The 15,316-nt window shown below is 32.3% G+C and overlaps 1 protein-coding gene across 1 annotated transcript; it reads right to left on the bottom strand.

Moving 5' to 3' along the window:
- Positions 1–6,017: 6,017 nt before the first annotated feature.
- LOC21396297 (stromal processing peptidase, chloroplastic) lies at positions 6,018–15,316 on the bottom strand. Its single transcript, XM_024165637.1, has 22 exons — positions 15,173–15,316; positions 14,755–14,955; positions 14,434–14,551; positions 13,997–14,175; positions 13,327–13,522; positions 13,105–13,167; positions 12,848–12,955; positions 12,278–12,472; positions 11,851–11,952; positions 11,164–11,298; positions 10,351–10,575; positions 9,585–9,785; positions 9,299–9,472; positions 8,739–8,888; positions 8,481–8,618; positions 8,100–8,327; positions 7,846–8,004; positions 7,561–7,760; positions 7,259–7,376; positions 7,089–7,172; positions 6,368–6,481; positions 6,018–6,193 (listed from the first exon to the last, which is right to left on the bottom strand). Exons 2-22 carry the CDS (start codon positions 14,901–14,903, stop codon positions 6,104–6,106), a joined length of 3,126 nt encoding a protein of 1,041 aa, XP_024021405.1. The 5' UTR covers positions 14,904–14,955; positions 15,173–15,316; the 3' UTR covers positions 6,018–6,103.

Here is a 15,316-nt window from a genome sequence, read left to right on the forward strand (position 1 = left end):
CATCTATAACTTGTTACTTAAACGGAGAAGAAGGATATACTAAAAGTAATTTTATTACCACCTTTAAAACATTTCTCCTCTTTCTTTACTTGCTTAGGATACAAACACAATAAAAATTGATGACTAGTAAAAGATTCAAGAATTGCTATTGCTACCGGATGTATTAGCCAGATTTGCAAGACTTTTTTGTTAAATGAGTTGCTACAATTATTTCACCGGTTATATCGTTAAGATGACATGACATTGAGTATTTACGATGACATTTAGCGATTAAGTCATCGCAAAAGATGCAGAATTAGCTAACGTGGCTTATATGTTTTGCGACCACATTTGTCGTCACAAATAATATTGTAATATTTTAATTATTTTTTCTCATTTTAATAATTAATGTTGTATATTATTATATATTTAAACCCAATATTAAATATAATTCATGATATTATAATAATAAAGAAGAATTAAATAAAAAGAAATAAAAAATAAAAAATGGAAATAAAAATTATTATTGTAAAAAGTAATTAATAAAATAAAATAAAATGAAAATGTAATTATAGTAGAAATGTACATAAATAAAAATTGTTACATTAATAAAAATATAATCTCCTAAATTAGCAGCATCACTAGAATTATCGTTGTTATCATTGGAAGGATTCGGAGGCGGATGATCTAGTCAGACATACGACACAAGAAGAGTAACCGCTAGGAAAGTCATGTTCGGGTGCATTTGAGTGATGAAGTCCTGCATCATTCTGATGCTCTCATACAACTGAAGGTTTTGTTGGTAACTCTATTGCAACTTGCAAGTATTCTTCTACGTGTGGATCTGAACGTGCTGTAGAAGATCTTGCTAAGCGTGAGCCAGATGACGACGCATCCCCTCGATAAACTTTTTATGGGAGTATGCGACCCACTCCAGTCTTGTGTCCTCTACGGGTGCCCAGAAACTGCTCCATAATATCCTCCTCGTTAACTGCTCATGCCGCAGATGATCTAGAAGTAGCAGACTGCGTCTGGATCTGCGTTTCTCTTTCTCCCTCCATCCGATGCTACAAATGTTATAAGAAAAATAATTAAATACATAATGCGATTTAAATAAAAAAATATAAGTAAACATTACGAGTATACTTACAAAAGTCTGCTCAGCTTGGGGATTAACCCAAGTATCCCCACGATGATGCATGTCCCCCTAGTTATCGATGACAGACATCGGCTGTTGTGTCCCTGTGGTAGACTGTATAGTAGTTTAAATGTATATGAATATAGTGTAATCGATTACCAAATTAACATTTATATTGAATAAATTATTAACGAATACTTACTTTCTTCTCGCGATGTTGGGAGTATGACATCCGACCATGAAAACTTGATCACTTTTTGTCGTTACGATTAAGTTTATTGATTCCTGACTTTTTCTATTTATGCTTACATTCAGCATTAGTAAAATTAACCTTTATTATATATAATAAAACAACATATAAAAGAGATCTAATTACCTGAAACTTGTCGGACATGAATCTATCGCATAAACGACCCCAGTGATCTGGATTCTTGAGGTTTTTGAGAGGGTGAGCCCTAACTGCACTCTCATTTTCTGAACCACCAAGATCTTTGAAATAGTCATGGAGGTCACTTTTTCAATCCTTATAACATTTTGTGGCTTCCATGTCGGCCACAGACCTAATTATACCATCGTCGCGGTCATAATTGAGGTTGAACCATTCCTATAATACAATATAAACATGTTAAATGATTTTATTATATTGAAATTTAGATTAAATTAAAAAACAATGAAGTTGAATAATTTATACCAGCAGGCACTGCTGAATCTTTCTCTTATGATGGATGTTCACGTCCTTCCATGTATCGTAGAAAGGCTTATAGACATCCCTATCATGGATTCCAACGGCACTATCGAACCAAGTGTCGTAGTTTTCAATTACCTTCCAAGTACCTCCATGTTCTTCAAACATGGGGGTGATCTTTCCTTCCTTTGCCACTCTGACTGCGATTTCGTGACCTTTAGCCTTCCCTCAAACTCCACGACGTTGTCGAGGTGCGACTTCAGGTGTTGTAGAATGAAATATATTTAGTGATCATATAATATTGATGTAATTAATTTAACAAATTTATAATTATGTTCTAATATACCAGACTCACAGTGTGATGGCAACCTATAAGGATCGGGTGGAGGCTGCGCTCTCCCTGAAGAGCCAGCACATGTTATGAAGTTTTATCAAATTTTATGAAAATTAACACAAATTATTTTGTAATATGTCTTTAACATTCTATTAACTATTTTATAATATTTATTTTTTAATTTTTTTAATTAGTAATATAATACTAATTAAAATTTCCATCTAAATTTTTTAATCATCATATATATAATTCATTATTTTTAACTTCTTAATATTTTCATAGATCGCATATTTTTTAATCATCATCAAATAAATTTCATACAAATTTCAATCTAATTACCACAAATTTCAATTTCAATTCTAATTTACAATTCACAATTCTAAATCCAAAACCAAAAACTAAATTCAAAATCTAAAACAAAACCACAACCAAAATACTAAAATCAATTTATAAAATACCAAAATATTAACTCACAAATTCCAAACCCACAAACACTGGGGATTGGAAAACGGTATGGCAGAAGGGCTAGGAGGGCGATGGCGGCCGGAAAATGATGACGACGGCCGGAAAAATGGGCGGCGACGGTGAGGTGAAAACTCCATTTTTTTGGACTTTTTTCGGAATATTTTTCTCCACAAGTGAAGGATTTGAAGACATAATGATATATTTATGCTTTTTTAAAAGTTTTTGGGTGGTTTTTAGAGGTTTCGGATGGAGAAGGAGAGAGAAAACCGAGAGGGTCACCGGAAAAAAATGGAGAAAAAAGTTATGCGATTGCGTTTATATAGGTAGCTTTTTACGATGACATTATGTCGTCGCAAAAGATTTTAAATAATTGTCGCAATTAATATAAAAACGATGTCATTCTTTTTCACCTCATTAATATTTATGAGAATATTCTTGAGGAATATACCCGTGCTCATTTTTTGCGACGACTTTGTTAAAATGTCATCGCAAATAATCTTAAGGAAACCGCTAAAGTTTTCACCCTTTTTTTTTGAGAAATTTAAATTCCCAGTTATTTGCGAGGACATTGTTAAACAAGTCGTCGCAAAAAATAGTCGTTCTTGATAGAATTTTCTAGAACCCTTTTTTGTGATGACATGTGTCGTCGCAAAAATAGTCGTCCTGAAAAGAATTTTCTGGAACTATTTTTTGTGACGACTTTTCAATATGTCATAACCAAAAATAAAGAAATATCTGGAACCTATTTGCGGGAAACCGCCAAATTTTTTGCCTCTTTTTGGCCACGTCACCTCCAGCTGTAACTATCAACATTTGCGACATGTCGTCGTAAATGATGGACAAACTGGCACCAAAATCGTTAGCGCAAGATTGGTTTTGGCGCCAACGGATATTAGCGACGACATGTCGTCGCGAATAATTTGTCAAATTTTAGCGACGATATGTCGTCACAAATAGTGAAATTTTGTGCGACGACGTGATAGTGAATGCGACGACAAGTCGTTCAAAAATTTTTTTTTTTTTTTGGCGACGACATCTCGTCGCTAATATTGTAACTTTAGCAACAATAAATATCGTCGCTAATAACCCTTTTGTTGTTGTAGTGCCTGCCGTTTTCAATCTATTTCAACACTAAGTTCACCTAAAAATAATAATTACCAATTTAAAGTAGAAAAGAGAGGCCGCGGGACGTCCCGATCGAGGGACGCAAGAAAAAGCCTAGTTTTATATACAGGAGATAGGAGATCATACAACAATATGGTGATGGAGAGGAAATGTTTTGGAGTTGTTTTCTTGCTCTTCATTCTCTTAGCATCTCGTAAGATCACACATTGATATATTCATTCTGTTGGCATCTCGTAAGGTCATATATATACATATATGTGATTTTAAGTGTTTGGAGGGCTTTGTGTCCTAGATTGCAGAAGGACGACCTATGGTTCCCCTAATGTTCAGTTTAAGGTATGCATGAGGTATATTGCATTTTTATGTTAGCATATGCACGTAGAGAAAACGTTGCATATCATTCAGTAAAGTTTCTAACACTTTGAAATGAAAACTCAAAGTTCAGTAATGTAAAGAGACTGACGGGTCGTCGGCCTCCCAAGGGAGGAAATCTCAAAGAGTGGAGATTCTGACTAGACCAGACAGTAAGCAGGGGCTCAGGCCCACAGTAGTAAGAACGGAAAGACAGAAAGTAGTTTAAAGCATGTTTCACACGAGCATATTTGCATCATAACTCTTAATGTATTTTTTCTAGTTTATGATGTGTGCATGTTTATACTTACTGAGCGTTAGCTCATCAGTTTACTCGTGTGCAGGTAACAAAGGTAAGCAGCCAGCCATATAGTGATTTTTCTTGATGGACCAGTGGAGGCAAGAGTGGCGGAAATGTCATGGGCACATGGGAGTGGTATCTACTACGCTCGCTTAGAAATTAAATTCCCTTGCAGAGTAATGTAACATAGAACACTAGTATGTATGTTCAGTTTTAAGAAAGAGATATTACAACCATTATCTTGGTAAAGAACAATGGACTGTAATAAGTTAAGACAAGTTTTCGGGGACTAGTTCCATATCCGAATCCTTATAGTATTAGCAAGAAGAAATTGTTGTATAACAAAAGAACATGCTAGGAACATGTTAAGAACCCGAGGGTTAAAGAAAAAAAAATTTACTGGTATTAAAACGTAAATTAAAGAGACGATAGTCTAATAATAAGTAATAGATTAGACTATAATTCAGCCTATTAGTAGTAGTTTAAGGTTGGCGACCCGCTGCCAGAGCGGGAGGCGTCACAAAAATGGCCATTTTTTGAGGAGTCAATCAGTAATTGACCCATTATGTATCAACAGTTTATAATTAATAAAACCTATAATTTATTGATTAAAATTGATTAATTACTAATTAATTTTAGTTCATTATTAATTGATATTGATTAATAATGAATAATAATCAAGTTAATCAGTAATAAGTTAAAGTCAATCAATAATGGACCGCTAAGTGAATCAATGATTAACCAATAAATTAATAAAACAGTTATTTTTGTAAGTTTATATATATATATATAACTTTTTTATAGAACGGAATCCAACATTTTGGTTACAAAGCAAAGTTAAAAATAATTAATATAAGAAATTTAGATGTAGCATTTATAGCAAATATGACTACGCATTTAAGATGACTGTGGTACACTTGAACCTGATCCACTGAACATGTTAGCATTTATTTTCGGCCAAATTATGTTTGCTAAACTGGAAATTACATTCCAACGATAATCTAACTTTTCAATTTGTCATCAGGATTGATCTTAGAATGGTTTTTCAAATTATTTTAAAGTTGAATCATGGAATGCTATTCACACTTTGTGTATAGGTAATTTGCATACAAACAAAAACTAATTGGTGCACAACAATAGTTAAATATTTATTCAATATTTTGTTGGGGCAATTTTTTAGACTTTTTTTTAGCTCTCTGATCCCAGATAGCATGTTTTGTGCTTGTACATGTATTTGTCAAACTTGAATAGCTAATGAGGCGAAACAGACTTATTTTTATTCTTTTTTTTTAATGGGAGATTGTCAATATTTCTAAATTGTTGAACAATTTCCTAATTTGTTTCTTAACCGTACAAAACGCTCCAAATGAACCGATCTATTAGATTACTTTACCATAAGTGTTGGCTTTTGGTATTTATTTAAAAGAAAAATGTTAGCGCAGCAAATAAAGCTTATTCTAAAGCTTTGATTAGCACATTCTTAGCTCGGACAAAAAAAGAAAGTGGTTTGTAAAAATCATGATAAACAATTTAAAGGACATGGTAGCAATTGTTTAAAGGTCTTCAGATTCACAGACAATTCCTTTACGATGTGAAAAGAAAAAACACTGAAAATGCTAAATTAATATTAATTGGGTTTATAGCTACGTAATATAAAACGTCACGGATTTACTAGTCATTTCAAACTACCTGGATATTCCTATGCATGAATAAATAGAATCATCATTAACTTTTAACTGATCGTATGCAAAAAAATATGTCCTCCATATTGACAACTTCATACAAGGATGCAAGATCTTTGAAACATGAAATGTCCTGAACAAAAAATACAAAAGTCATATTGTTAATACACACATATATAATGCAACAGTGAATATCTATAAGATGTGAAATTGGCACTCTTCTTACATCTAAACATGATTACTTCTATGCAAATATATTTACACATAACATACACACACACACACACACACACACACACTAATATACCTTCCTTGGAAGAGAAGAAGGTTGCATATGGCATAGTAAATTCAGCCAATAGGCATTTGACTTGATTTCATCTTCGTGTCTGCTCAGCATAACTCTTCTAACCATTGAAAAATCCTATTAATTTTATCCATGGACAGGAAAAAATTTAAAAAGCTGTGTGTTCAAATTCTAATGGTTGTCTTTTCATGTAAAGAGAGCAATTACGAACTTGAGCTCTTGTATTAGTGGGTAGTAGCCAGAGATAAAAAAGAAAACATGATTTTATATCTTGGTTCAGAATCAATGTTTGCTTTACAGTAATTCATAATCAGTGTTTGGTTTGGATGATTCAGAATCTGATGTGATGTTTTAAACTAATTTAAATCATGATTCTAAAACCACCCCCTCTTGATTCAAGGTGATTCAAACCTCTGATTCTGAATCATAGTTTCAGAATCATGATTTGAACCCAAAATCATGAATGATGGTTCTGATTTTAGAATCATAATTAGAATCACTCTGGTTTAAATCCTCGTACCAAATGAACCCTTATGTATTAATTGCTTTATTATCATTTACCCAATTTACATAATATATAATCTGTATATATTCTTTTTACGAATACATAGTGAGGGTAAAAAAACTATTGGAGTCTATATATATGATATGTGCATATTGTGTTTAGAGGAATTATATAATCAAACTAACAACTATTAATAATTTAAATTAAAGAGTTGCTAACCTCGACCATACAATATCCTTCAGAAAACATATGGTGACGAAAACCTTTAAGAACTTTCTTGCATACATCAACAGATTCATGAACCTAGAGATGTACCTTTTGTAAGAGACTCAAATAACAGAAGAAGCTTTTTTTCTTTTTTTAATATAAAGAGGGAAACCAAATCTTACCTTAGAAGGAGTTGATGTTATAGAAATCATATACCATCCAAGATTTAGCTTATCAAATAAGCGTGTATTGAATGTTGCTTCATATGACAAACTAGAAGCGTTTATATTTGCACCGATTCTGTATAAAATAACAGTAAAATTAACACATTAGTATCATTATTTTAGTTAGAACTAAAATCCAAAGTATATCCATTACTAAACGTATAAATATGAAATCAAAAAATTATTTAACATTCATTTATTTGCATAAATGTTATTTTTGTATTTAAAAATAAATTAGAATTATTGTCAAGTTGAATTACATAGAGTCTAAAATGTAAGTCAAGTACTCCATCGTGATGCCAAAGAAAAGCGGATGGCCACGAAGTTTGTTATGCAAACTCGGCCCCTCGATGAACTTCGACTTAAGATAGTGCTTTCCATCAATGGTGAACCCCCACATATTCGGTGTAAGGCCAGCGACACATGCATATGATCTCTCTTTAGTATCCTTTAAATAGACCTGATAAAATAATCCTTGTAAAAAAAGATTCTAAAGCTACTTTTAAAACTATAAATAAAGTGAATATAATGGTTACACTTCGTACTTGTGATTGTGATTGCATATGGGATGTAGAAGCGCCGTACTTAATTGGATTATATTGAGGCACCTCAATCTTGAAATTTCTCGTAGCTTTAACTGTACCTAAATAGTGAATAATAAAAGAGTCTATATCTTCCTCACAGAAGTCTCCCACTATACTTACCTAAAAAGAAACATTTGAAATAAATAATAAGAACTGTTCAATTTATTTGTGAATTAAATTAAATTAAATTAAAATAACAAAAGTTACACACCTACCTCCATGTTATTTCCCCTAAATTGGTTTAACACTGCATCCTTGACAGATTGCAAAGTTAAATTTTGTAATGATATTTGTGTTGGCTTGACAAATCGTTCATCTCCACCCAACATGTCTAACATCATTTTGCGAGTGGTGGATTGCTCTAAACTCTTCAAATTGGATTGAAATTTTGAGAAGTGTAACTGCCTTGCTCTATCAAATGCATCTTCTAACCAAACACTTTGCTGCATGATCAGAAACAAAGCAACCAACCAACATTACTTAAGAATGTCGATAAAGGAAAACATTAGTACTAAGCTTTACCACACGCACAAACTACACAACAAAACTTTTTTAAAAGGAAAAAATGTAAACATAATTATATATATTCGGATTACCTCAAGTAACATATGAAGCAATTGGAAAGCTGCTTGCATCCCATTTTCTCTTGTTGTAAAGCTCAACTCCACTGAAATAAATTCTTCGGTGGACTCCAAGGAATAATCAATCATATTTTTCAAACAAAAGAGTTTTACCTAGACAAAATGTTGTTTTAAATTTATGCGACTATTCTTACCTTCGATATATACTCAGAAAATGCAAAAGCTATATACTATATGTATATACACATATATTAAACTACAGAATATAATTACCTGTTCCTTGGTAAAGTTACCAACACAACCACCTTCAAAAAGAGTTTGAACACCGACAACAATAGCTCCCTTTAAATCTGAACTTTCACGTGCTCTTCCACCATCTATTATAACTCGTATTACACCTTCTTCACCTTCATTTTTTGAAATCTGACATATATGAATTTGTGAATATATTCAATCTTAGGATCATGTGAATGCACCAAAGAAAACATAAGATACGCGCGGGACTAATTCAACTTGATTAAGGGAGGGTCGGTATATATGTTAGAGAAAATATTACAAAACATGAACACAAAAGGAATATAATATCCAATTGTAGATCACTAAGTGATGTAACTCGAGGATTCTCTCACTCTCAACAATGTCTAACACACCCACTCAATCCAAACATTCACTAAGTGATGTAACTCGAGGCATTTGAAACAAAGTATTTGGGCTCAAAGACCCTTCCCTATTGCTTCCAAATGAATGTGGGACTAATTTCCTTTCTTTTTTTTTTTTTTTTGCCAAACAACCAACATATACTTAACACGTATAACTCCTTTGGTTAGTATTACCTTATAATTAACAGAAATTCCATTTGAAAGACGAAGTTGAGTTGTATCGGTTCCCTTATCATGAAGTTTCATCACATTTGGCTTTGAACTGATTGGAGGAATGAAGGTTGGTTGGCGCTCTAGCCATAATTCTTGTAATTCTGATGAAGATATTAACTCTGTTGGAATCTCAATCTGCATCGACAAATTATATATAGAGAGAGAATAATTAGAATAAAAATATTTCTATGTAGAAGACGATTATAATCTTTCTTGACAATATTTTAATAATAGAAAAGACCATCACCTCAGGTTCAGCATGAACAACCTCCTCTAATCCTTGTTTCATAGCAAATTCAATCTCGCTACGATTTATGGTGAACTTGATTAGTTCTCCATTCACCTCACAAGTGCTTGGAGCACATGCCATGATTGTTGTGGGAACAGGTGCACTAGGCTTTCCAAAATCGGAAACAAACTCTAACAATTGGGCGCCAATAGAATTTACCTCATAACAATAATATAATATAGATTAGCTAAAATTGAAAGAATGATATATACAGTGAAAAAATGAGTGTTGATGAACCCAACCTCATCAAATGATTAATCAAATCAAGCCCTTTACACATCCTTTTTGGCTGCGCCATAGTTAGAATTAGAAGGAGAAAAAAAAAGTTAAGAGATTCGTATTAGTTAAAATTAGTGTTTCCTAACCCTTCAAATTTAAAGCTTTAAAGGCCAAAGTTCAAAAGGCCTTTTCCTTCGATGTTTCACAATGTAAATAGTTAAAATCTCAAAAAAATAAAAAATGGTGAAGTGTTTATTTATGGATGATAAATTTAACGGTATCATGAATTGTGATAATAATAAAATATAGAATAGCTAAACTGAAAGAACGAAACTTACCGTCAAAAATCAGTAGTTTAAAACTTAATTGTGCGGTTGAGTACCCGAACCAAACCACCCTAAAAACATTTTTTACATATGGTAGTACTAGAACCCTTCACCCCCCTTAAAAAACGATTTTGCATATTTTGCAAATAATAACAATCTTATATATTTTAATTGATTACCTCTTCCAGTGTAATTGTTGTAGCAACAGCTGCTAAACTTTCATCTGCTTCCCTTTGCTCCATTGTAGTGTGGCCAAGTGTGTCATTATACATGATAAACTTAACGGCGTCGTGAGACGAAGTGTTATCAAGCACGCGTCTAAGAATTGTATTATCTTTCACAATTGCATCCTTGTGAATAGTAAGCTCTTCGTAGTTAATCCCCAACTCTTTTAGCCTTCGAACCTGCATGTCATTCGACATTTAGATTATATATATATAACAAAGAAAATGCAATACACCAGGACATAGATAGCATCATCGTTATGTTTAAGTTAATTAAGTCAAAAAAGATTTTTGACATTTTCAGTTGTTGCACTTAGCTGCTTGACATTACGTCTAGTTATTTTGCTTAATATATTTTTATCTACAATTTGAGAATTAGCAACAGTAAGATGTTCACCTAATTATAGAACCGTTTTCTCTTTGCTTTGTAAATTGTGTTTAGTGATTTAGAAGTAATAGAGGGTGGGTAAGATGGTGTACAAAGGTAAATATTAGTTATTATTCAAATGTTATCTTTTGTTCTATATAGGAATCGATCATGAGGCGCTTCACTACTTCTTACGTTGGTGATGTATAGGTTTCACATTATGGTTTTGAAATGGCAGTTTATGCTATTAGTTTTGTTATATAATAAGCCAATATGGGAATTTATATTGGAAACAAATTGTGCCAAATGCACCACTTATATTGTATCAACTATATGATGCATGCTACGAAGACAACAAAAAGTTTGCTTCTGATCACAGGTAGAGGGATTAAAGTACAAACCTCGTGAAAAGCCATTTTTATTGTAGTTTCCCAATCTCGTGGCTCACTTGCCATAGCAAGACTAGTACAGGCACATCCGAATTGACCAAAATCCCAATGGTTTAATTCCATTATTCTTGACGATGAATTTGAACTCTGAAAAATTTTATATATAACATTAAAGTTGCTAATTAGATACATGTTACATAATTATAGTAGAATATATATATATATATGTATGTATGTATAGACACACATAAAGCAGAACGAAAGGATATATAATAAAAAATTTTAAATAATATATCACCCAAAATTCTAACTGTGTGGAGCAACCCCACTAGAATAGAGTTATTATTTTATAATATATAACTTTGAGAAAAATAAACTTATCATATAAATTTGGTGGTAAGTAGACAAGAGAAATCTTGACATAATGATAGACCTCTTATTAGGTACACATTTATGGGATGAGAGCTAAGAACTACTTGCCCAGAGAATTTCTGTATTTTGCCCGGGGTTAATTACAATAAAAAAAAGTAATGAAACAAGTATTTTACCTAGAATAAAAAAAAATAAAATGGATCAAACTAAAAATCAAACAAGTAGTTGCTTCAAACTAAAAATTAAACAAGTATTTCTGTATTTTACCTAGAATTTAGTCTTGAATTAAACAAGAATTGATCAAACTAAAAATTAAATGGAACGTACCTCGTATTTTGCATTAATTCGGAAATCCAAAATAGATAGATATATTTGCTTCATTACAAAATTCCGTAAGTCACCGTATGTTTTTAACTTATTCAGTGGAATCTGCAATGATTTTTCATAAAGTTACTAAAATAAAGCTTGAGAAAACGCAAAGTAATGAAAAGGAACAAAAAAAATTTTCCCTTTTTTTTTCAATTCCTGAAAAATGCTTAACGACAATGGATAGCTAATAGTAGTTTACTACAAATCAACTTAACAAAGCATTTAATATTTCTTTATGTTAAAAAGAGGACCTGCTTTACCTATATAAATGATGTTTCTTAGATAATCCTATGATAATTAAATTAATCAATCACTTTCTATTAAAACCTCTTACACAAATTGAACTAGATATGCCCAAAGCCGTCATAATATCATTATCATTAACCTTTGAGCAAATATGAAAGGAAAAGTTGTGAATGAGGTTGTGCTGGAAAATTTGTACTGGAGGCCTTTGATCATCTATGTTGCATTTAGGGAGGGACCAATTATGGTATATTGTTAATAGAGGCCGAATAGGATGATCCGGTCTTCTATTTTTTAACATTGCAGATGATCTCTTGTTAGATTTTCCAAAGGCTGCCTGCAAAAAGAAAGTAATTTTAATTTAGAGAGCATCTTAAAGCCAAAAAGTGATAATTAATGTTACACAAGACTTATATATCAATCTTACTTGTATTGCATCAATTGTTTTAGAAACGTCGTTGATATCCCCAACAATATATAAGGTTGCATTGCCAGGAAAGTACCAACGGTTATGGAATTTCTTTATTTGAGCAACATTCCACTTCTTAATTTGTTCCTCCAGTCCCAAAATATTACACCTTTTACTCAACTTGTTCTCCGAATGCATATGTTGGTACAACTAACATAATGTAAAATTTAAAGTGATCTACCGTGAATAAAAACAAAATAAATCACACACAAAATACATATCCGTTGATATTGTCTCTCAAACCTGGAGTTCAATACGATGATCAATTGCATCCCCCATTTGTAATTCTGAAAGCACAATGTCTCGTTGCTTTTCAAGATAAGAAGCTCGGATCTTTGGCTTGAAAGCTATCTGTATCACGAATAATTAATGCACTGTGCTAATTTTGCTTAAAAATAAAATTATTGTAACTTTTTATCATAGAAAAGCAGATTAATTGAATAGCGTGCATACAAAACAAATAGTAAGACTCATAAATATTTTAACATTTGGGCATATACCTCATTTAAATAATTGAGGACGTAGGGAACAAGATCTTCATCAGGTAGATCTTCATTAAAATGCTAAAATAAACACAAAATTAGGTCAAAACAAAATGTATTAGACTACAATTATACAAGTTATTAATGTATGAATTGGATTAAACTGTGAGTTAATGATTGTATAAACTCAAACTTTCTAAATACATAGCATGAAGAAATGAGAATTAATGAACAAGAAACCTCCAATATGGTTTGTGAAGTGATGTGATAAACCGTTTGGTTGAAACTAGTATATGCTGCTTTCCCAGAATCTGGCCCGGGAAGTTGAAAAAAGCTATCACAGTCAAGAAGAACATGTTCAGTCATATGTGCAAGGCCTTGTTCATCATCCTCTTCATGCACTGGCCCCACATGAACTTCTAGGTGTGCTTCAAACCTATAAAATCAATATCAATAGTATCGTATATCTCGTTCTATATATAATTCAACGCAAGAATAATATATATACAATTTTTTCCTGTAAAAAGAATTGTATGGAATTGTATTATATCATGCACCCCTAACATTTTAATATTAAGAGAAAATACCCTTATGTTAGTGTAATTATTTGACTAAAAAAGCCATTAATCAAGAGTAAGGGATAAAAATCCCGACCCACATACTTTTAAAGAATACTTGTTAAGATTACCCATTAATTAATTAAGCAATCTGAGGGTTTTATGGAGATTAAGAATAAGAATGACATGGCGGGGAACGATATTACTCAAACCATGGCTTTCGAGAAGACAAGCTAGAGGACAATAACATAATTGTTGGTGGCGAAAGAAAGAAAGAACCAAAACCAAGGTGGTTTAAATCCCTCCTCCAAACATGCCTTTAGAATTCTCTAATGAAAGAAAGACTACTTTACCTGTTTGGGTGTCTTTTGTGTTGCAAAATACAATAACGCAACCCATTTTTCAACTGCCCTCGAATAAGTTTTGGATGAAAGGGAAGTTCGGAAGTTAAAAAACCCTCCAAATTATCTTGCATCTTCATAATACTACTTTTTGACTTCACCATCAAATCAATGTAAGCACAAGGCTTTACCTAAAATTAATGAGTAAGGTGAATTCATCGACAACGATAGAGAGAAGAATACAAATTCATAAAGGAACATACTGCATATTTGTTATATGTAGGATGTATTTTCAAAGAATAATTTTCTTTGACCACTTACAAAACATAATTAGAACAAGGAAAAATTAGGCGACAAGATATACACACACAAAGCCAAAGACAATGAGTAATATATATAAAATTTAAAATCAAATACATATATAAGTATGAATTAATTGGTAAACTTACAAAAGCAGTACTGTATAAACTCGGTTTGCATAAGATACGAAAATTAGAACGTGTGTCCTGGGGAAGTACTCTTGGTATTGACGTTATTTTGTTCCTCCCTTTATACAAAATATTTGAGCTGCCATAATAACCAACTTCGTGTCAGAATTTTTCAATCATAAAATGAAATTACAGAGAGAGGAAAAATAGACTTAAAATGAATAATTAAAATAGGCACCCTAAAGCCCCAAACACATTGCGTTTTGATTTACAATAGGAATCAAAGACACGCACACAACCTTAACAAACAAATAAATAAATAAAGGAGCAAAATTTGTATACCTGATGAATATTCTTGATGTGGAGGAATAGAAGGAGAGACGATGTTGTAAATTGGGCACTAAAAAGATCCATTTAAGAGACTCGTGATAATTGAAGCAGTCAATCAATCTTAAGCCTCTCTTTAGGCCTTTGTTTGTTGTGCAGGCCATAATGAATATTAACAGCTCGTGATCAAATTGGTAATTGTTCTCCACAAACTGTCTGAATTTAAATCAATATATATATGAGTATCATTGCATGATTAAAAGATGTAAATAATCAACAACAATCTGTTTGTCATCAAAGAGCTATTGCACCCCAAAAAAACAAATTTTTTTTTTTTTCAGTTAAGCTCCATTAAGACGAAACCCAGGGAGCAATCAAGACAAAGCAGTGATTTAATTTAAAATAAAATAAAATAAAAGCCCAGCAATCAAACCTGGATGAAGAAAAAGCTTTGAACTTTGATTCTGCGGGGGGAGGAGAGATGTAGAGAGTGAGCGAAGCAGGGGAGAGACTGACTGACAGAATAAGAGAGAGAGAGAGAGAGAGAGAAGAGAGAGACGAGTGAGACAGGCAAACA

This window comes from Morus notabilis, unplaced genomic scaffold (assembly GCF_000414095.1).
Source record: "Morus notabilis unplaced genomic scaffold, ASM41409v2 Scaffold1195, whole genome shotgun sequence".
Taxonomy (NCBI): Eukaryota; Viridiplantae; Streptophyta; class Magnoliopsida; order Rosales; family Moraceae; genus Morus; species Morus notabilis.

Bases quoted from the DNA above. Each gene is read 5' to 3' on its own strand.
- LOC21396297 (XM_024165637.1), bottom strand. From the start codon at position 14,903: ATGGCCTGCACAACAAACAAAGGCCTAAAGAGAGGCTTAAGATTGATT. The intron at 11,953-12,277 runs GTTAATGATAAT...AAATCATTGCAG, and splicing joins CCTTTCATATTTGCTCAAAG to ATTCCACTGAATAAGTTAAA. The intron at 8,889-9,298 runs GTAATACTAACC...CATATATGTCAG, and splicing joins GAATTTCTGTTAATTATAAG to ATTTCAAAAAATGAAGGTGA.